This window comes from Oncorhynchus kisutch, linkage group LG9, assembly GCF_002021735.2.
Source record: "Oncorhynchus kisutch isolate 150728-3 linkage group LG9, Okis_V2, whole genome shotgun sequence".
Classification (NCBI taxonomy): Eukaryota; Metazoa; Chordata; class Actinopteri; order Salmoniformes; family Salmonidae; genus Oncorhynchus; species Oncorhynchus kisutch.
In genome coordinates this window covers 25,115,861-25,139,953 of record NC_034182.2, presented here as the reverse complement: position 1 = coordinate 25,139,953, position 24,093 = coordinate 25,115,861, and the positions used below count along the sequence as shown (strand labels likewise).

General features: G+C 41.2%; 1 protein-coding gene across 2 annotated transcripts; it reads right to left on the bottom strand.

Annotated features, from left to right (window-relative positions):
* Positions 1-11,400: 11,400 nt before the first annotated feature.
* On the bottom strand, positions 11,401-22,279 carry zgc:194655 (Ubl_ubiquitin_like domain-containing protein). Of its 2 annotated transcripts, XM_031832232.1 has the most exons (6): positions 22,101-22,267; positions 16,064-16,306; positions 13,651-13,713; positions 12,724-12,855; positions 11,982-12,122; positions 11,401-11,761 (listed from the first exon to the last, which is right to left on the bottom strand). In XM_031832232.1, exons 1-6 carry the CDS (start codon positions 22,120-22,122, stop codon positions 11,646-11,648), a joined length of 717 nt encoding a protein of 238 aa, XP_031688092.1. In that variant the 5' UTR covers positions 22,123-22,267; the 3' UTR covers positions 11,401-11,645. The 2 variants fall into 2 exon arrangements, with proteins under 2 accessions (XP_031688092.1, XP_031688093.1); XM_031832233.1 differs by lacking the exon at positions 11,982-12,122 and having other exon boundaries at positions 22,101-22,279.
* Between the last annotated feature and the right edge of the window lie 1,814 nt (positions 22,280-24,093).

Here is a 24,093-nt window from a genome sequence, read left to right as displayed (position 1 = left end):
GAAAACAACATATACTTAGTTTTACACGTATTCAATAATAATTTAAGGTCAATAAAGGTTTTCTGCAAAATAATGGATGTAACGGTTTTCCTCTTCCTCTTCTGAACAGGAGTAGCAAGGATCGGACCAATACGCAGCGTGGTAAGTGTTCATCTTGGTTTTTAATAAGAATACAGAACACTGAACAAAACAATAAACGACAACGTGAAAAAACAAAACCGAAACACTTCCGTGTAGAACAAAACACTGACATGGAAAATAAACACCCACGAAACACAAGTGGGAAAAGGCTACCTAAGTATGATTCTCAATCAGAGACAACTAACGACACCTGCCTCTGATTGAGAACCATACCAGGCCAAACGCAAGCACAACATAGGAAACGGAACATAGACAACCCACCCAACTCACGCCCTGACCATACTAAAACAAAGACAAATCAAAGGAACTAAGGTCAGAATGTGACAGTACCCCCCCCCCCCCCCCCCCCCCCCAAAGGTGAAAACCTGAACCTATAGGGGAGGGTCTGGGTGGGTGTCTGTCTGCGGTGGCAGCTCTGGCGCGGGATGTGGACCCCACTCCACCACAGTCTTTGTCCGCCTCCTCACCCGCCTCTGTGGCCTCTTTCGAGCGGCGAAACTCGCTGCCGACCTCGGACTGGGGACCATAGCAATGGGTCCCAAATGGACTGGAGATTCCAGCAGCACCGGATGAATGGGAGATTCTGGCAGCACCGGAGAGGCGGGAGACTCCGGCACCTCCGGAGTGAAGGGCGATCCCGGCAGCTCCGGAGTGACGGGCAATTCTGGCAGCTCCTGACTGACGGACGGCTCTGGCAGCTCCTGGCTGACGGACGGCTCTGGCAGCTCCTGGCTGACGGACGCCTCTGGCAGCTCAGGACAAACGGGAGACTGGCAGCTCAGGACAGACAGGAGACTCTGGCAGCTCAGGACAGACTCAAGACTCTGGCAGCTCAGGACAGACTCGAGACTCTGGCAGCTCTGAGCAGGAGGAAGACTCTGGCAGCGCTGTACAGGCGGGAGCACCTGTAGGGAGGAGACGGAGAGACAGCCTGGTGTGGGGTGCTGGAGCACCGAGCCTGCCCAACCCTACCTGGCTGAATGCTCCCCGTAGCCAGGCCAGTGCGGCGAGGTGGAATAGACCACACTGGGCTGTGCTGGCGAGGTGGAATAGACCGCACTGGGCTGTGCTGGCGAGGTGGAATAGACCGCACTGGGCTGTGCTGGCGAGGTGGAATAGACCGCACTGGGCTGTGCTGGTCAACCGGGGACACCATGCGTAAGGCTGGTGCCATATACCCCGGCCCGAGGAGACGCACTGGAGACCAGATGCGCTGAGCTGGCTTCATGGCACCTGGCTCGATGCCCAACCTAGCCCGGCCGATAAGAGGCGCTGCTCTGTACCGCACGGCATAACATGGTGCCTGCCTGGTCCACCTCTCCCCACGGTAAGCACGGTGAGTTGGCTCAGGTCTCCTACCTGACTTAGCCACACTCCCCGTGTGCCTCCCCATGTATGGGGGCTGCCTCTCGTCCCAGCCGCTCTGCCGTGCTACCTCCTCATACCTCCGCCTTACGGCTTTCGCTGCCTCCAGCTCAGCCTTGGGGCAGTGATATTCTCCAGCCTGTGCCCAGAGTCCCTTGCCATCCAGAATCTCCTCCCATGTCCAGGAGTCCTGAGATCGCTGCTGCTGCCCGTTACCACGATGCTTGGTCCTTTGGTGGTGGGTGATTCTGTAACGGTTTTCATCTTCCTCTTCTGAACAGGAGTAGCAAGGATCGGACCAATACGCAGCGTGGTAAGTGTTCATCTTGGTTTTTAATAAGAATACAGAACACTGAACAAAACAATAAACGACAACGTGAAAAAACAAAACCGAAAAAGTTCCATGTGGAACAAAACACTGACACGGAAAATAAACACCCACGAAACACAAGTGGGAAAAGGCTACCTAAGTATGATTCTCAATCAGAGAAAACTAACCATACCAGGCCAAACGCTAACACAACATAGAAAACGGAACATAGACAACCCACCCAACTCACACCCTGACCATACTAAAACAAAGACAAATCAAAGGAACTAAGGTCAGAATGTGACAATGGAAGCATGCTGTAGTTCAGATAGAGCATGACCAGCAGGGCGGACGATAGAGTACACAACTGTATCGTCTGCATACAGGTGCAGGTAAACTTCATTATTATTATATTTATATATTTCTGACAAAACAATATTATTAATGTATACAATGTAGTTGTTTATTAGACATTTTAACATATAACACAATATCTAGGTCCTAAAAAATGTTATGTGCAACATTTGAACAACAATTTATAGACCCCCCTCGGGTTATGATGTACAGTTGAAGTGGGAAGTTTACATACACTTAGGTTGGAGTCATTAAAACTTGTTTTTCAACAACTCCACAAATTTCTTGATAACAAACTATAGTTTGGGCTAGTCGGTTAGGACATCTACTTTGTGCATGACACAAGTCATTTTTTTTAAACAACTGTTTACAGACAGATTATTTCACTTATAATTCACTGTAGCACAATTCCAGTGGGTCAGAAGTTTACCTAAACTAAGTTGACTGTGCCTTTAAACCTGCTTGTAAACTCCAGAAAATGATGTCACAGTGTTAGAAGCTTCTGATAGGCTGATTGACATCATTTGAGTCAATTGTAGGTGTATCTGTGGATGTATTTCAAGGTCTACCTTCAAACTCAGTGCCTCTTTGCTTGACATCATGGGAAAATCAAAAGAAATCAGCCAAGATCTCAGAAAATTGTAGACCTCCACAAGTCTGGTTCAACCTTGGGAGAAATTTCCAAACGCCTGAAGGTACCACGTTCATCTGTACAAACAATAGTACGCCAGTATAAACACCATGGGACCACGCAGACGTCATATCGCTCAGGAAGGAGATGCGTTCTGTCTCCTAGAGATTAACCTACTTTGGTGCGAAAAGTGCAAATCAATCCCAGAACAACAGCAAAGGACCTTGTGAAGATGCTGGAGGAAACAGGTACAACAGTATCTATATCCACAGTAAAACAAGTCCTATATAGAAGCCACTGCTCCAAAACCGCCATAAAACTGCCAGACTATGGTTTGCAACTGCACATGGGGACAAAGATCGTACTTTTTCGGAGAAATGTCCTCTGGTCTGATGAAACAACAATAGAGCTGTTTGGCCATAATGACCATCGTTATGTTTGGAGGAAAAAGGGGGAGGCTTGCAAGCTGAAGAACACCATCCCATCCGTGAAGCACGGGGGTGGCAGCATCATGTTGTGGGGGTGCTTTGCTGCAGGAGGGACTGGTGCACTTCACATAATAGATGGCATCATGAGGCAGGAAAATGATGTGGATGTATTGAAGCAACATCTCAAAACATCAGTCAGGAAGTTAAAGCTTGGTCGCAAATGGGTCTTCCAAATGAACAATGACCACAAGCATAATTCCAAAGTTGTGGCAAAATGGCTTAAAGAGAACAAAGTCAAGGTATTGGAGTGGCCATCATAAAGCCCTGACCTCAACCCTATAGAAATATGTGGCCAGGTCTGAAAAAGCATGTGCGAGCAAGGAGGCCTACAAACCTGACTCAGTTACACCAGCTCTGTCAGGAGGAATGGGCCAAAATTCACCCAATTTATTGTGGGAAGCTTGTGGAAGGCTACCAGAAAAGTTTGACCCAAGTTTAACAATTTAAAGGCAATGCTACCAAATACTAATTGAGTGTATATAAACTTCTGACCCACTGGGATGAAATAAATTAAATCTGGAATAAGTCATTCTCTCTACTATTATTCTGACATTTCACATTCTTAAAATAAAGTGATGATCTTAACTGACCTAAAACAGGGAATTTTTACTAGGATTAAATGTCAGGAATTGTGAAAAACTGAGTTTAAACCTATTTGGCTAAGGTGTATGTAAACTTCTGAATTCAACTGTATATGACATGCTGATACATTGGCTATTTTAGTATTCCTTTTTCATTTTTTAAATGTAAATGTTAATAATCCAAAAGTATATTTTGAGAGGGGAGGGAAATATTGTTTATGTTAAACTGTAGAGAACAAGAACCTTTGGTGAATCAAAGAGTCACTGATGTTTTATATACGGTACAACACAAATCCAGAAGGCTCGTTCCGACAATAAACAAGAAGCTTTATAGTTCCAAACGAGACTGTCAAGAAAGGTTCGTACTGTAGTACTACACTAGTACACTGTTATGTACTACTAATGTACTAGTATCTAGGATGTTAAGGCATATCTAGGGGGGGGGGGGACATGTACAAGATATAACACAGTCCCCACAGCATTTAAGGATGCATACACTGACACTGCCATTGTATTTTGTTATGTGAAAGTAGCATTAGTTCAGAATGTGTCTCTTGTGAATATTGAGATGTATTGTCTTTCAATTTCTTACACATTTTTTTATAATATTTGTGAGTTGTAGACATGTTCTTCAGAGGTTATAATACGAATACATATTTTGATTTAGTTCAACATTGAGTTGTTTTTTTTAACAAGTAATCTAAGATCTTCACAACCTAATACATATACAACTTTTGTTCATTCACTATAAAAGCCAAACTCTAGGTTTCATTTGTGTAGAAATAATGATTTACAAATAAAAAAGTCAATAGATAATTGCATATTATGCAATTGATAATTCAATTATTTTTCATTATTTAGCCTTTTTCCCTAAATTGAGACATTAATAAAAAATGTGTTATCACATCAACATCTTTCAGAATGTACCTGTTTTCAGTATAGAATGACATGTACACAGATTATATTACAACTTTTTGTGTTTTGTCTTAATGATCGTTATTTAGTAAATAGGAAACTCAACATTGTGTTAGTCTGAGAAACATTAACTAGATAGTTGTTTTATGTTTGTGAAACCTTGAAATGAACACAATGAGAAGTGATTTTGTAACAACACATTTTAAACTGTAATTGTAACAAATATATATCATTGTCTGTTTGAATTAGCACTCATAAACTGTTTTCATCACTGCCTTGTAAACACATTCTTGTAAGTTGGAGCTACTGTACGTGATTATATGGGGCTGTTGTACAGATTTGAGTACTTGACAAGACGTTGACATTTCTGGGTATGTCTCACCTGTAACATAATAATAATAATAAATATTATGATAATAATAATATTGTTATATATATTTGATATTGCAAGCTAAAACCTAAGGAAAATCCAATCAGGAAGTGCCCCTGTTTTTGAAATATCTCTGTTCTTATGCATCCCTATTGCCCATTTAAAGGGATATCAACTAGATTCCTTTTTCTATGGCTTCCCTTAGGTGTCAACAGCCTTTAGATATAGTTTCAGGCTTTTATTTTGAAGAATGAGCGTGAACGACCACATTGCGTAAGTGGACAGGTGGGGATCTCAGAGTGAGTTGTGCGCAAAAGAGAAAGGCGGCCATTGTTACTCCCGGTCCTAGTGAAAAGCCAACTGTCCCGGTTTATATATTATCGAATAGATATTTGAAAAACACCCTGAGGATTGATTATAAAAAACGTTTGACATGTTTCTGTGGACATTATGGATATAATTAGGAATTTTTGTCTGCGTTGTCGTGACCGCTCTTTCCGGTGGATTCCTGGGCATAACCTTGCCCTGGTTAAAAGCAGTGGTTAAAAGCAGTGGTTCGCGCGAATGTTTCCATCAATCCACGGTTTCTGGTTTGGGAATGTTTTAATAGTTGCTGTGGGTATGACATCGCCGATGCATTTTCTAATGAACTCGCTCACCGAATCAGCGTATTCGTCAATGTTGTTGTTGGACGCAATGCGAAACATATCCCAATCCACGTGATCGAAGCAGTCTTGAAGCGTGGAATCAGATTGGTCGGACCAGCGTTGAACAGACCTGAGCGCGGGAGCTTCCTGTTTTAGTTTCTGTCTGTAGGCTGGAAGCAACAAAATGGAGTCATGGTCAGCCTTCCGAAAGGAGGGCGTGGGAGGGCCTTGTATGCGTAGCAGAAGTTAGAATAACAATGATCCAGGGTTTTACCAGCCCTGGTTGCGCAATCGATATGCTGATAGAATTCAGGGAGTCTTGTTTTCAGATTAGCCTTGTTAAAATCCCCAGCTACAATGAATGCAGCCTCAGGATATGTGGTTTCCAGTTTGCATAGAGTGTAACGATTTTCCTCCTCTTCTGAGGAGGAGTAGGAAGGATCGGACCAAGGTGCAGCGTGGTACGTGTTCGGCATTTTATTAAATATAAATGAACACTAAATACAAAGTAACAAAAGGCACAACTGAAACAGCTCCGTCAGGTGCAACATACACTAAACAGAAAATAACTACCCACAAACACCAGGTGGGAACAGGCTACCTAAGTATGGTTCTCAATCAGAGACAATGATAGACAGCTGCCTCTGATTGGGAACCATACCAGGCCAAACACAGAAAAACAGAGAACAAAAACATAGAATGCCCACCCCAACTCGTGCCCTGACCAAACTAAAACAGAGACATAAAAAAGGAACTAAGGTCAGGACGTGACATAGAGTCAAATAAAGTTTGTTCAGGGCCATCGATGTGTATGCTTGGGGGGGAATGTATACGGCTGTGATTATAATCGAAGAGAACTCTCTTGGTAGATAATGCGGTCGACATTTGATTGTGAGGAATTCTAAGTCAGGTGAACAGAAGGACTTGAGTTCCTGTATGTTGTTATGATCACACCACGTCTCATTAATCATAAGGCATACCCCCCACCCCTCTTCTTATCAGAAAGATGCTTGTTTCTGTTGCCGCGATGCATGAAGAAACCAGCTGGCTGCACCGACTCCGATAGTGTCTCTCGAGTGAGCCATGTTTCCGTGAAGCAAAGAACATAACAGTCTCTGATGTCTCTCTGGAATGCTACCCTTGCTCGGATTTCATCAACCTTGTTGTCAAGAGACTGGACATTGGCGAGTAGTATGCTAGGGAGTGGTGCGCGATGTGCCCGTCTCCGGAGCCTGACCAGAAGACCGCTTCGTTTGCAGCTGTAGTGCTTCAATGTCCCTGTGATAAGGTTAGCGATAAACTGAAGTCCAAACTGGACAGAACTACATGCTCTTCTACCATTGTCTTAAATATATTTAATGGTCTCGTTGCAAAAGCTAAATTGTTGCCAGGGAACTTTAAAAAATGCATTTAACCTTTATTTAACCAGGTAGCAAAGATTATAGCAAACACCACAGAAACGGAATTACTTGATGAAAATGGTTAGTTCCGTGCGGCATGTATTTTGACAGGGACAAGCCTTTAGAGGCCACATGGATGACAGTGGGAATTTATACCAGCTTTTGAAACTTAGGACAGAAGAGGATGATCCCATTTTACTGAAGTGGTTAATAGAGCGTACCACAATGTACACAGGCCCCAAAGCACAGAATGAAATTCTAAACATCATGGCCAATACAGTCATTCGAGGCATTGCAGCTGAGATTAGGTCTCTTCCGATTGTACAATTTTCAGTAATTGTTGATTGTACTCAAGATGTCTCTGGTGCGGAACAGGAGAGTGTCTGTCTGCGTTATGTTGACCATGACCTTGTCCCTCACGAGGAGTTTATTGGGCTAAACAGGGTGCCGGAGACAACAGGAGAGGGCATTGCAAAAGTGGCAACTGATGTGTTGTTGAGGTTCAATTTGCCCATGTCTGGCTTACGTGGGCAGAGTTACGATGGTGCCTCAAACATGGCAGGAAAATACACAGGTGCACAGGCAATTGTGAGGAGGCAGAAGCCATTTGCCCTCTATGTGCATTGTGGAGCACACTGTGTAAATCTGATTACACAGGCTGGCTGCTCAGCCTCCCCACTGATCCGGGATTCCCTTTCTTGGGTCCATCAGTTAGGTGTCCTCTATGGCCAGTCAGGAAAGTTTAAGAGCATGTTTGAATCAATTGCCACGTTCAAAGATACAAATCTGCCCACCCTGAAACCCCTATGTGCAACAAGGTGGACTGTGCAGAATACTGCTATTAGAGCTGTGCTAGGGCAGTAATAACGGGTACTAAGCAGCCTAGAGGAGATGGCAAAAACTGCATCCAAGACAGCTTCAACTGCCAGTGGCTTATTCGAGCACTTCAGCAAAGGCAAGACTGTATTGGGCCTCACACTTGTCACTGCTGTTCATGGAGAGCTTGAATGTGTAAACATTTCACTGCAGAAGACAACTCAGACTATCTCTGGTATGCAGGCTGCAGTCGAGTGTGTGCGGTCATCTCTTAGGGGCAAGAGAAATGACGAAAGCTACCTTGCACTGCATGAGAAAGCAACAGCATTGATTGACTCTATTGAATCCATTGAGACGCACTCAAGACGATTTGCTGGCAAAGCAGTGGATCGCTATAGGGCAGACATTTTTTAAGTGTTGGATGGTGTGGAGGTTCAGTTTGGCGACCGTTTTGACCAGAACAGTCTTAAACGTCCTGCAAAAGTTGGAAAGAGAGTTTCTCACGGGGGTGTTGGATGAGTCTCTAGATCAGTACCCTGAGCTGAACATAGATTCTCTTTCAGTGCAGATCCCTCTCTTTCACAACAAATACCCCTGTAGCAGCAGGGGAGAGGCAGCAGAGGGTTATTTGGGTTACTCATTGAAGTAGTTATTTAGCTTTTAGAACTGTACTTATTTTGAGCTTTTTGTTCTTGTAAAGATGTTGTAGTAGACTCAGGCCAGTGGCACATATTTAATGACTATATAAATGTATCAGAAAAAGGTCAATTAAAAAGTAAATTCAATACGGAGACCAACTTTGTGATGGTTCTCAATGGGGATTATTTTAGACAAGATCACACCATGTTCATTGTATTTACGAAAACTGTGCCTTTGTTGGTATTGCCACCTACTGGCCTTTGTTGGTATTGCCACCTACTGGCCTTTGTTGGTATTGCTGGTTGTAAGTACAAATACGTGCATACATACTGGACTGATAAGGAACACTGCTATAACTATTATTATTAGTAGTATTATAATGATTTAAACATTTGAACAAGTTGGGACAACCCTTCAGTTAACTACTGTACCTATCAATTATCCAGTAGTAGTGATTATGGTTCCACAATATGCATTTAACATATTACAAAGTAGGCTATGTGTTGCAGCACTACTTTTGGTGTCCCCCTTGGGAATTGCTCTTGAGAAAATGTCATGTAATTGTCCCCTCCAAAGTTGATATCAGATTTTCGCCCCTGGGGAAAGTGTAACTGCAGGTCACTCCGGGCCTGTGTTAGATTGTGTGACTTCTTGCAAAATACTAGGTACCTGATTAGATAATTATTTAATGCTGCATTGATGACAATTTGGAAAACTCAGAACCTCCAAGTTCAAATTAATGTGTAAGTTATTTGCGTATAGCTTCCTATTGGTTGATTCTGATACTTCCCAAGTCGGCAACTCATGTATTATTGCCACATTCAAGACAACTTGGAAACTCGGAACCTCTGAGTTCAAATTTGCCTAAGTTGTTTGCGTAGAGCTTCTTATTGGTTGATTTTTATATTTTCTAAGTGGGAAACCTGGATCTTAGATTTCTACAACGAGTTTCCAAGTCTGAAATGTTAGAGTATTCGAGTTCCGAGTTGTCTTGAATGTGACACATCTTCCTACAACGAGTTTTCAAGACAGAAATGTTTGAGTTTCCTAATTCCGACACGTCATGAATGCAGCATAACACCAGTGCAAAGTTTTAAGGTCTTATCCTCCAGGGTCAAATATAATAAATATCAAGAGAAGGATATTAATAAGGTAGAATATGACAAAAGGCACATCATATCATAATGACAGAGAAAGTGGAATCTCATAAAACAAATCAAGGGAACGATCATAGAAAACCTGAGCTTTGCTAACCTTTGCTTTTTGCTCAGTTCAACTTAATGAATAGTTGATTTCCTGCTGTATTAAATCATGAAAGACTGTGCTATTATGGTCACCTAGTTTCCATCAGTATTATTTTGAATCACATAGGGTTGAGTTCAACTGCAGAAACCCGGGGGCCTCAGGGGGCAGCATGCACCCTGACTCTGGATGAGCGGTACCTCATTGGCCCAGGTTTTTAAATCCAGATCAAAATGACCCTGTGTTGTGTTAAATGTGGTCACTCATTTTTGGATGTCGTTTTAAGACAAAATGGAAACAAATCTCTAACATATCACATCATGTGCTATTTCCTCTCAAAATATATTTTAGTTGTCAACAATGTGGTTTTTAAAATCTGTATTTTGAATTGTCAATTATTGTATCATTGCAGTGACAATTAAATATTTTATAACTTTCTAACGCTAAGCTACAAAGTTCATGTTGTACTGTATGATCCCATGACATTTGGTCAGAATATTTTCTGTCTTAGATTGAGGAACCAATTTGAATGGAGAAACAGGATTGAGACAACACGGGATCATTTTGATCTGGATAAAAAGTTCGCCCTGTAGGCGACCATCAGGGCTGCCAGGAGACACACATCAGCAGTGACCCCCAGGACAGCAGCCACAGTCAGGTGTGTACTAACCCCCTCCCTGACTGTGGAGAGAAAGTGGCTCTGAAGTTGAATTTCCCCCTCTGTTAAATCATGGGACTTCTTTGAAACGGTAGGTACCTGAATCACACGCATTTACATCAGTATAACGTTTTGTTACACTCCACAGGGATAAACATGAAGAGCAGACCATAGTAAAGACCAAGTGAAGGATATATCAAATATTACTAAAGACGAGGGAAGGCAGGTGTGCGTAAATGATGGTGGCATGAGTGCTTAATGCAGGGCAGCCCGACGTGGGATGGGTGCCTTCCAAGCCAACCAGGGCAAGGAAACCTCTCGAGCCAGATAGGGTGTGGAAGCCCGACGAGCTGGCTAAGCACCCCCGGTGCAGTGTGCAGTGTTTCTCAGTGTGATTTTGATTCCTTGTGAGACGGCCTACATTAAACTAGCATTGTAGAACTGACTAAAAGAGTGTCCATTAACCATCTCAGGGACTAGCTAGCAACATCCTACGGACCAGAGTTTGAGAACCATTAAATTGGTGTTAAAAACAACATAATTTGAGTTATTTGGAAACCCAGCGCTGGGTAGAAATTAAGGACAAATCACACCCATTTGGGTTGAGCGGCTTATCCAACAAATTGGGTGTCTTGGATTACCCAAACAAGGGTTCATTTAAACATCAGTTGGGTATTTTTAACTCTCATGCTGGGTTGACAAAGCAGCTGGGTCATTTTGAATGTAAGGTCATTTTCAAAAAGTGTCGCATTTTAGGGGTGTGGCATTCAGCTAGATCGTATTGGCCACACTGTGAGAGTAAATGTCATCCCATTTGATCATGTTAAGCTTAAATACCGCAAATTCAAATTGTCCTTTATTTTATTTGCATTTTACACATTGGATTAATTATTACATATTATAATAAGGTATAACACCTTATTGTATCCCAACAATGGGACTTACAATAATCCAGCACCCAGCATCAATAACCCAGCAGTTTTTAAAGAAAACAACCCAACCCAACACCTGCAACCCAGGATCAACCAAACAACCCAGCATTTTTTTGGAGAGTAGTGTAGTGGGATGATGTGACTGGTGAAGATGCTTTAATCTCTATATTTATCAAGCACTAGATTAATGTGGGACTTGTCCTGGATTCCGTAACAGGAGAGCAAGCGTGAGTCTTCCAGAGTCTTGCATGTGAATCTCATCGTCAGGGTATCTGCATAAAGAGGTTAGAGTTCAGCGTACAGTTGTCGTTAATAAGGTGGTACACACATTACTGTAAATGTTATGATGAATTGTTTATCACAATGTTACTCAATATGTTGGGTGTTCCCTTGTTTCCCTAGTGATAAACCATCAAATTACATAAATATCATTATGTACATTGCCCAGTATGTTTGTTCTAATTCTGTACTGTAGAGTTCAACCTGCCCTACCTATGTCCCAGCCTGGTAGTCTCTGGGCAATTTTCTGTTTCAGCTGCAGCACTGTGGTATTGTTCATCTCCTCCTCTGATTGGCCCACGTCGATTTCCATTATCTCCCCTCTCAGTCCATTCACTCTAACATGGAATGTTGCTGAATGTGATCAAAACAAACTTTATTCATGCACGAATCAAGGTTTAGACTAAATTACATTCAAGGGCATTTATGTATCATTTGCAAGTCATGGTCATAAACATATTGAATTCGTGTAGATTTTTTTCTTCTTTGAGACTTAATGCTTGAAAGGTCAATCTTGTTAGACACAGAATATCAATGACAAAAGACAGAAATAGTGCTGAGATGTTTTTATGAACATAAAATTAGGTCAGGATCGAAATATTTTCTGTTGTTCCATAATGCTAAGTAGCTAACCCGCCATGTTAAGTCTATGGGAATGCTAACAGGCTTATGTTGACTTTGTACTGTTTATACTACTTGAAAATGCACGTTATTTGTCACCTTTCATTTTTTCATACATTGATATCTTGATATTGCCCAGTGTATTGTACTCTGCATTCTACAGTTCCACCTGCCTACCTGAACTCCTCAGGTATTTCGCTGTTGTTTTTATATTGCTAAGCAATTTTACATTTAATTTCTAATTGTAGTTTTAATAGAGTCTATCATCATTGATTTCTTGACATTGCCTAGTAAGTATGTGTGTTCAATTCTGCATATAGTTCTACCTGCTTACCTGACTTCCTTGATGGTCTCTCTGGCACTCGCTCGACAACATTCTGTTTCAGCTGCAGCACTCTGGTATTGTTCATCTCCTCCTCTGTGTGGCCCATGCTGATTGCCATTCTCTCCTGTCTCAGTCCTTCCACTATAAAAATATAAAAATATAAATGCAGGAGCAGACTTAGCAACTTGGGTGCTCGTTTTAAAATGCTGTTTACGTGCCCCCCCTGGCCGCTACCCGTTACCTGCTACGATTATTAGTATTATTATCCCACAATTGAAATGTCTTTCATTACAAATATATATATTTCAGGAAACAATTATAATATATATATATATACAGTATATAAGTTACAGGTCTGTGAGAGCCATAAATCTTGCGTGTTTGTAGGTGACCAAATACTTATTTTCCACCATAATTTGCAAATAAATTCATAAAAAATCCTACAATGTGATTTTCTGGATTTTTTTCTTCTAATTTTGTCTGTCATAGTTGAAGTGTACCTATGATGAAAATTACAGGCCTCTCTCATCTTTTTAAGTGGGAGAACTTGCACAATTGGTGGCTGACTAAATACTTTTTTGCCCCACTGTATATATATTATAATGATTTACTGAAATACATGTATATATTTTTAATGAAAGACATTTAAATTGTGGGATAATAATAATAATCGTAGGTAATGTCTGTAAGAAATTTTTTATTTTGGGGGGTATATATATATATATATATTTGCATACAGGCAGGCCATACAAAGCTGTTTCTACACACTTACAATTATACTGACAATTATAATTTGACACTCACCTACTTCTCATTTGACATTTTTGTAATGAACAAAACTTAGCCCTGGATGAATCTTCTGGCTGCACTTTGCCATTTTAATTTCTGTTTTACGTGTGTAACAGAGAAGTTAGACTCAGAAGGAAAATCTCTCACCAAGGATTGTGTTTCCTGATGCACTCCTCCCAGTTTTTCCCAGCGGCAATATCCTCATTCTATCTGTTTTAATAGAAAAAACACACGATATTTGAGAAATGAATGCACTTGAAATGACTGCCTTACTCATACAGTGACTACTCCATGTTATCTGAAACCAAACAGTTTATATTGTAATAGTGATGTTTTTCCCGGTGGTTCGATCTTTACTGTATCGGTGCGCATGATTCATGCCAATTCATTTCATCATTTTGCCATGGGGCAGAGAGAAACATTTTCAGTTTACAGCTCATTTCCTGCAATTCTACACATTTTGCAATACGGTGGAGGCAAATGTTTGCAGTTTTTAATATGATAACTGATGATCAATGGGCTCCACCTCAGTCAGTAATTCAACCATGCTTATACAAATTTAGATAGCTGGCCGCCAGACTTACTGTATTCTATTATTCTAACGCTCAACAGTAAGTTGGCTGAGTTCCAAAATAAATAAATAATGAAAAACAGTATATATATATATATATATATATATAGTACCAGTCAAAAGTTTGGATACACCTACTCATTCAAGTGTTTTTCTTTATTTTTAATAGTGAAGATATCAAAACTATGAAATAACACATATGGAGTCATGTAGTAACCAAAAAAGTGTTCAACAAATCAAAATATATTTTATGTTTGAGATTCTTCAAAGTAGCCACCCTTTGCCTTGATGACAGCTTTGAACACTCTTGGCATTATCTCAACCAGCTTCATGAGATAGTCACCTGGAATGCATTTCAAGTAATAGGTGTGCCTTTGTAAAAGTTCATTTGTGGAATTCCTTTCTTTCTTAATGCATTTGAGCCAATCAGCTGTGTTGTGACAGACGATAGCCCTATTTGGTAAAAGACCAAGTCCATATTATGGCAAGAAGAAGCTCAAATAAGCAAAGAGAAATGACAGTCCATCATTACTTTAAGACATGAAGGTCAGTCAATCCGGAAAATGTCAATAACTTTGAAAGTTTTGTCAAGTGCAGTCGCAAAAACCATCAAGGGCTATGATGAAACTGGCTCTCACGAGGACCGCCACAGGAATGACAAGAGTGAGCAAAGCTGTCATCAAGGCAAAGGGTGGCTACTTTGAAGAATCTCAAATCTCAAATATATATTGATTTGATTAACAATTTTTGGTAACTACATGATTCCATGTGTGTTATTTCATAGTTTTGATGTCTTCACTATTATTCTACAATCTAGAAAAATATTAAAATAAAGAAAAACCCTGGAATGAGTAGGTGTGTCCAAACTTTTGACTGGTCCAGTACAGTATATATATATTTGTAAAATTGGTCCACGGTCCCACGGGCTGCCAGTTGCCCATCCCTGATCTACATGGATCATAAAGGAGCTATTGTGTAACGGAGACACAGACGGAAGAGGAAGCGAGACATCCCACTCGCTATTTTATATAAAGTGAATGAACTAAGCAGACCAGACCCAGCTGCTAATGCATTGGTGTCAATGGGAGAGCCACCCCCTTTCTTCAATGGTAAACGGCCTGAGTGGGGCATCTTCATTTATCCACCGTCTTTGATGGAAATAAGAATGTGCAGTAAACTCACTCCACAGCTAACTTAAAATGTCACCAATGGTGCTATCGAATTGGCTCCTTTTGTATAGCTCAACTGGTTCGTACATTGTCAAGCAGACCTGAGATAACAATAGTTTTAAATATGCTTTGTGGAAAGTAACTATTTTGGGAAAGTAACAAATAATTACTTTGGAGGTGACCCAAAAATGACTAATTTTAAAACTATTTGAATACAGATCTCAGAAAGTGACTACCTTTTTAAGAATTTGAATTCCAATCCATCTGGCAGTGGATCACATTAGATCTACACAATACATGTATGTTTGAACATTCTGTACATTCCCATTCTCCTAAACAGGACCCAGGTTTCTAAAGTCCTATGTAACAACAACGTTGCTATTGGAGTAATCACAAAGTAATGTTCTATAGATTCATATCTTAAAGCCCTCCAAACCATGTGCTAATGATCATATATTTAGACTAATTCAACTAATTGTTGTAGTTTTTCGTTCTTCATCAAATACAGCATTTGGCAGCCACCAAATAAATATTATTTTTGTTTTCAAATCACTTAAATACCTTAAAATATTATTTGTGTTTTTCTGAGAGGTATTCAATATACTTTCAAATATTATTAGATTTTCTGATACCTGTATTTGATTATCAAATGAAATACTTGCCTTTAGTTGATTCTCTATATTCGACAACTTTGAGTATTTGAAAGGTTGGTATTTCTGGTTTTCTAACCAGGTCTGGTGTGCATACTGTATGCAGAGAGATAACGGTACCTTATGGCTTAGTGGTAGCTGACAGAGCCGATACAGCTTGTGATACTTACGGATGTCCTGAGTGACCCAAGAATAGTTCTTCACCAGGATGCTGTAGAGTGCCTCCTTCTGGGGTTGAGTGGACATGGCTCCGTATAGCGCCCTCATTTTGTCCTGGCTGGTTCTGGCAGCCAGGATGTTAGAATTAACCTCTGGATGGATCAGTCCCTGTGAGAGCATGACATCTGCAATGGGCTCTACCGGACTGACCCTCTGAATAAGCTCTGCCCTGTGATCATCTATGAACTGGGCTCCTGGTAAATATCATAGAGGTTGTGTCAATATGGAAGAATGCTAATAAAAAAACGTTATATATATATATACATAAGTACTTAGGTATATATATATATATATATATATATATATATATATATATATATATATATATATATGTATAGATACACATATCTACAGAAGTGGTTCAAATTGGCATTTGGAATAAAATTGTAATTTGTATCCTATTTTTCCCAAAACTTCTAACACATCTTACAACATACAGGTAGGTAACTGCCAAAATAAAAAATAAATGAAACACTTGAGTAAATGAAGAATACAAAGTATATTGAAAGCAGGTGCTTCCACAAAGGTGTAGTTCCTGAGTTTTAAGCAATTAACATCCCATCATGTTTAGGGTATAAAAATGCCGAGTTGCCCATTATTTTGATTACCATGACTTTGAAAGAGAGGTCTCAAAGGAGCATACAATAGGTGGTTTAAATTGTGTGTGTGTGTGTGTGTGTGTGTGTGTGTGTGTGTGTGTGTGTGTGTGTGTGTGTGTGTGTGTGTGTGTGTGTGTGTGTGTGTGTGTGTGTGTGTGTGTGTGTGTGTGTGTGTGTGTGTGTGCGTGCGTTCAGTCACCAGATCGTGTGTGTGCATGCGTTCAGTCACCAGATCTCAACCTAATTGAACACTTATGGGAGATTTTGGAGCGGGCCCCTGAGACAGTGTTTTCCACCACCATCAACAAAACACCAAATGATGGAATTTCTCGTTGAAACATGGTGTTGCATCCAATGTTCCCTATTATTGTTTAGGGCACTGAGCAAAGTTTAGGTCTTGTGAGCGGAAATGTCAATGTTTCAGGAATTTTTTGTAATTTCCGGTGCGTTTACAGTGAACACTGAGGCTGTACCCTTAATGTTTTAGCCAATAAGCTATTGTGGCTATTTGAGCATAATGTAGGCCTACCAACAAAACCAATGTGGCAAATCCCAAAACATTGGACATAGCTTTGGATTACTTTGATATAGCCTACAGTAGCCTATATGGGGTGTTCAAGGTAGGCCTACATTGCATGAGACTTTTTTTTAAAGAGCTTGACATTAATTAATTATATTTTACTTGGTCTGTAACACCATCGGCCAAATAGGCAGTGGCGACCAGTCATTCAGGGCAGATAGGACAGAACCCAACCTGTTTTGAGCCCCACATTTTTTGCAAAAACAAACATGTTATTTTGCATGTTATTTTGGCATCAATATGTGTTCACATATCAGTTTGCAAACAATATAAAAAAAGATATATCATTGAGTTAATAAAGATGCATACAAACAAGGCAGAGTTCCTCTGTCCAGTGTCTGTGTTCTTTTGCCCATCTTAATCTTTTATTTGTATTGGCCAGTCTGAGATATGGCTTTTTCTTTGCAACTCTGCCTAGAAGGCCAGCATCCCAGAGTCACCTCTTCACTGTTGACGTTGAGACTGGTGTTTTGAGGGTACCATTTAATGAAGCTGCCAGTTGAGGACTTGTGAGGCGTCTGTTTTTCAAACTAGACACTCTAATGTTCTTGTCCTCTTGCTCAGTTGTGCACCGGGGCCTCCCAGTCCTCTTTCTATTCTGGTTAGAGCCCGTTTGTGCTGTTCTGTGAAGGGAGTAGTACACAGCGTTGTACGAGATCTTCAGTTTCTTGACAATGGCCTTCATTTCTCAGAACAAGAATAGATTGACGAGTTTCAGAAGAAAGGTCTTTGTTTCTGGACATTTTGAGCCTGTAATCAAACCCACAAATGCTGATGCTCCAGATATTCAACTCGTCTAAAGAAGGCCAGTTGTATTGCTTCTTTTATCAGAACAGCAGTTTTCAGCTGTGCTAACATAATTGCAAAAGGGTTTTCTAATGATCAATTAGCCTTTTAAAATTATAAACTTGGATTAGCTAACACAACGTGCCATTGGAACACTGGAGTGGTAGTTGCTGATAATGTACGCCTATGTAGATATTCCATTAAAAACCAGCTGTTTCCAGCTACAATAGTCATTTACAACATTAACAATGTCTACACTGTATTTCTGATCAATTTGATGTTATTATAATGGACAAAAAATGTGCTTATCCTTCAAAAACAAGGACATTTCTAAGTGACCCCAAACTTTTGAACGGTAGTGTATGTTGTGTAGTAAGATGTCAGTAGCCCATGTACCTCCCCCTAATAATTTGGTCTATTTAACCCTCTTAATTTCGGCCTACTGTTCTGACTTGGTGGTGCACATGTAGCCTATAACCTGTTTTAGAGAAATGTAATCATTGAATATTGTAAGAGCTTTCATTGTCTGCTTATATGCCCCCTTTATTTATCCTACGGTTCTGACTTGGTGGACAGGGAGAACACTGTAAGAATGGTCAATGTTCTGAATTCTGTCGCTGTACATTTCAAAAATGCTGAGTAAATAGTTATATTGACGACATCCATCCTAGCTTCCTCATTAATGTCTTAATCAAAATTACGGATTGCCTCTTATCCGCTTCGCGTCCCCTTATGCCATAGTTTGTACATCTTAATTGTCATTAGAAACCACATTTGTTTAAGCAAGTCAGCCATATCAGCTGTGTTTTTTTAAGGCAGTAAATGAGGCTGAATGAACAGTTTGGCTGCCAGACAAGGCTCCGCTGATAGCCAGGTGTAGCAGTGGTAAGATGTTGGGCCTGCTTTGGGACAAGGCAGCCTAAACTGGAAGACAGCCGCACCAATGTGTCAGAGGAAACACTGTACACCTGGCGACTGTATCAGCATGCATGTGCCCGGCCCACTACAGGAGTCACTAGAGCGCGATGGAACAAGGACATCCCTGCCAGCCAAACCCTCCACTAACCCGGACAACGCTGGGCCAATTGTGCTCTGCCCCATGCCCCAATTGTGCCCTCCCGGTCACGGCTGGCTGCCGGCTGCCGGCTGCGACAGAGCCAGCACTCACTTCCGTCATCATGAAGTGCTTTGAGAGACTAGTCAAGGACCATATCACCTCCACCCTACCTGACACCCTAGACCCACTCCAATTTGCTTACCGCCCAAATAGGTCCACAGACGATGCAATCTCAACCACACTGCACACTGCCCTAACCCATCTGGACAAGAGGAATACCAATGTGAGAATGCTGTTCATCGACTACAGCTCAGCATTTAACACCAAAGTGCCCTCCAAGTTCGTCATCAAGCTTGAGACCCTGGGTCTCGACCCCGCCCTGTGCAACTGGGTACTGGACTTCCTGACGGGCCGCCCCCAGGTGGTGAGGGTAGGCAACAACATTTCCACCCCGCTGATCCTCAACACTGGGGCCCCACAAGGGTGCGTTCTGAGCCCTCTCCTGTACTCCATGTTCACCCACGACTGCGTGGCCACGCACGCCTCCAACTCAATCATCAAGTTTGCGGACGACACAACAGTGGTTGGCTTGATTACCAACAACGACGAGACAGCCTACAGGGAGGAGGTGAGGGCCCTCGGAGTGTGGTGTCAGGAAAATAACCTCACACTCAACGTCAACAAAACTAAGGAGATGATTGTGGACTTCAGGAAACAGCAGAGGGAACACCCCCCTATCCACATTGATGGAACAGTAGTGGAGAGGGTAGTAAGTTTTAAGTTCCTCGGCGTACACATCACAGACAAACTGAATTGGTCCACCCACACAGACAGCATCGTGAAGAAGGCGCAGCAGTGCCTCTTCAACCTCAGGAGGCTGAAGAAATTCGGCTTGTCACCAAAAGCACTCACAAACTTCTACAGATGCACAATCGAGAGCATCCTGTCGGGCTGTATCACCGCCTGGTACGGCAACTGCTCTGCCCACAACCGTAAGGCTCTCCAGAGGGTAGTGAAGTCTGCACAACGCATCACCGGGGGCAAACTACCTGCCCTCCAGGACACCTACACCACCCGATGTCACAGGAAGGCCATAAAGATCATCAAGGACAACAACCACCCGAGCCACTGCCTGTTCACCCCGCTATCATCCAGAAGGCGAGGTCAGTACAGGTGCATCAAAGCTGGGACCGAGAGACTGAAAAACAGCTTCTATCAAGGCCATCAGACTGTTAAACAGCCACCACTAACATTGAGTGGCTGCTGCCAACACACTGACTCAACTCCAGCCACTTTAATAATGGGAATTGATGGGAAATGATGTAAAATATATCACTAGCCACTTTAAACAATGCTACCTAATATAATGTTTACATACCCTACATTATTCATCTCATATGTATATGTATATACTGTACTCTATATCATCTACTGCATCTTTATGTAATACATGTATCACTAGCCACTTTAACTATGCCACTTTGTTTACATACTCATCTCATATGTATATACTGCACACAATACCATCTACTGTATCTAGCCTATGCCGCTCTGTACCATCACTCATTCATATATCTTTATGTACATCTTCTTTATCCCCTTACACTTGTGTCTATAAGGTAGTAGTTTTTGAATTGTTAGCTAGATTACTTGTTGGTTATTACTGCATTGTTGGAACTAGAAGCACAAGCATTTCGAAACACTCGCATTAACATCTGCTAACCATGTGTATGTGACAAATAACATTTGATTGATTTGATTTGATTTGACTCAAACCAGGATCTCTAGTGGCACAGCTAGCAAATGCAATGCAGTGTCTTAGACCACTGTGCCACTCGGGAGGCCTCAATGAATGTATTGTTTAGTGTTGTGTTGTGGCTTTGCTGACATGCATCCCACTTTCTTTCTTTTTTTGCACCACCAAGATTTACATGCTAAAATCACCACTCCTAATAGGTGACTATAAAGTGCATTGTATTGTGTTTTATGATGAAGAAACCACTTTTTAAAGTACAATTATTTATTATTGCCATACAGAGAATCAGACAATGTAGGTTACCCCTCTGCCTATTGGCTTATTTGCCTATTCAAGCGTGTCTCAAAATACAACACTGTCCCTTTAATTAAGACATGGCTTTTCAAAAACAGCTTGAAATGTAGCCTACATGTTTTGTGCTCTTGTAGGAAGCAATAACTCCTCCTTGATAAACCTATATTTATCTACACTTGGGCTAATAACTTGCTTACTAGAAAAGAATATCAACAAATGGGGACACCCGCGGCACTGCGCTCTGATCTGAACTGGTGATTGAACGAGCGCTCGTGTACGACCCCCGCCAATAGAATTCTACTCCGTTGCGCTCTGGCTTTGCCCACAACAAAATCAAAGACTCACTCTTGCAAAGTTAGATTTCTTTTGGTTTGTTACATTGAAAAGTGGCTGATATAATGTTGATTCGATCACAGGAAAAAACGTTGATCTAAATAGAGCAAACTAATGGGGCGAACTCAGTGACATTCAATCTCTTGCGTCTCTGCGCGGCATGACATTTCTTCTGCGCCGGCAATCCTGGCAGAAGCTGCGCGGCCGCGCACGCGCGCAGTTTATAGGGGACATAGTTCGCATCCCTCCAATAGAGTTCGACACTTGCATAATCTATGCCAAGGCGTATTAAAGCTGTTCTTGCGGCTCCTGGTGGCCCAACGCCCCATTAAGACACTTTGTTGGTGTTTCCATTATTTTGTCAGTTACCTGTATATTTAATTTACTGCATATTCAAGCTATACAATCAAATCAATACTTTCAAATCTGCATACAAAATTCCATGACCTATTAAGCAATTCCTATTTTACTTGAAATCATAAACTAAAGGTTGAGCAAGAGAGGCTTAGATACATTTTACTAATATCATCGTGTCTAGTGACGAACTTGAGCGTGGTGTCTTTGGGGTCATAGCGCTTCTCACCCTCCTGCTGCTGGGTTGTCATCGTGTTGCTCTCTCTCTCCACTGTCTCTCAGTCGTTGCCTCATACACACAGGACGGACTGTGGGATATGAATAAGAGAATCCGATTTGCTCCTCGACTATCTCTTGTACGTGTTTTTCCAACATAGCTAGATTTCACTTTCTTTTTCACCTGACATTTACGAGAAGTCACATGGTATGAAGGAAATGCCTGCTGTTGATGCTCTAGTATTTTACTCCTAGCTAGTGTATTGTTATACTTTGTGCTGCTGAACTGATTCCTAGAGACTAGCACCTGTGCATGTTGTCATGTTTCATGACTGTCCAACATTAGAATTATCTTGATCATTGAGCATGACAGATCCCAGTCACTGCAGATTAACTTCTATCAACTGACATTCTCTGACTCAGGGCCCGTTTTAGCCTTTTGGGGGGGCCCTAAGCAAGCAAAACATTTGAGTCTGCAAAACATTTTAGTGACCCCCCTCTTTATGGCAGAGATGAAATTTACGTTTTAAAGTGAATTTCCTGCAACTCTACACATTTTGTCATGGGGCGGATAATTGTCTTTACAATTTGATTTCAAATTTCATGAAATTATTATTTTTAAATGCCATGGGGCAAGACACTGCTTTTTCTCAGTTTTAGAGGTGATTATCTTCAATTCTACCCATATTTCCATGGGGAGAGACATTTTTTTCAGTTTTAAAGCAAAATTCTTGGCCCTGGTAATGATATCTGACTGAGAGTGACTAACAAAGTCAATAAGGGGCCCCTGGGCTTTTGCCCTACGTGCCTGGTCAGTATTTGGCCATTATTACAAGTTTAGATAGGTGGCTAGACTAACTTACCAATTAAAAAATTGTTAGCTGGTTAATTGAGTGACTGTCAGTGACTGACATACCAAGAGAAAATTTGCTGAAGCACAACCAAATGTTGAACTTTCACATTGTGTATTCTGCTATTCTAACTGTCAACAGTTAGTTGAGACCCGGACTGAGTACCCCCACCCCGCCTGAAAATAAATATATACACTACCGTTCAAAAGTTTGGCTTCACTTAGAAATGTCCTTGTTTTTGAAAGAAAAGCAAATTTTTTTGTCCATTAAAATAACATCAAATTGATCAGAAATACAGTGTAGACATTGTTAATGTTGTAAATGACTATTGTAGCTGGAAACGGCAGATTTTTATGGAATATCTACATGGGCGTACAGAGACTCATTATCAGCAATCATCACACGTGTTCCAATGGCACGTTGTGTTAGCTAATCCAAGTTTATCATTTTAAAAGGATAATTTATCATTCGAAAACCCTTTTGCAATTATCTTATCACAGCTGAAAACTGTTGTGCTAATTAAAGAAGCAATAAAACTGGCCTTCTTTAGACTAGTTGAGGATCTGGAGCATCAGCATTTCTGAGTTTGATTACAAGCTCAAAATGGCCAGAAATAACTTTCTTCTGAAACTCGATAGTCTATTCTTGTTCTGAGAAATGATGCTGGCCTTCTAGGCAGAGTTGCAAAGAAAAAGCCATATCTCTGTCGTGTCTGTGTTCTTTTGCCCATCTTAATATTTAGTTTTATTGGCTTTTTTTTTGCAACTCTACCTAGAATGCCAGCATCTCGAGTCGCCTCTTCATTGTTGACATTGAGACTGGTGTTTTGCGGGTACTATTTAATGAAGCTGCCAGTTGAGGACTTGTGAGGCATCTGTTTTCAAACTAGACACTAATGTACTTGTCCTCTTGCTCAGCTGTGCACTGGGGCCTCCCACTCCTCTTTCTATTCTTGTTAGAGCCAGTTTGTGCTTTTCTGTGAAGGAAGTAGTACACAGCGTTGTACGAGATCTTCCGTTTCTTGGCAATTTCTCGCATGGAATAGCATTCATTTCTCAGACAAGAATAGACTGACGGGTTTCAGAAGAAAGGTCTTTGTTTTTGGCCATTTTGAGCCTGTAATCGAACCCACAAATGCTGATGCTCCAGATACTC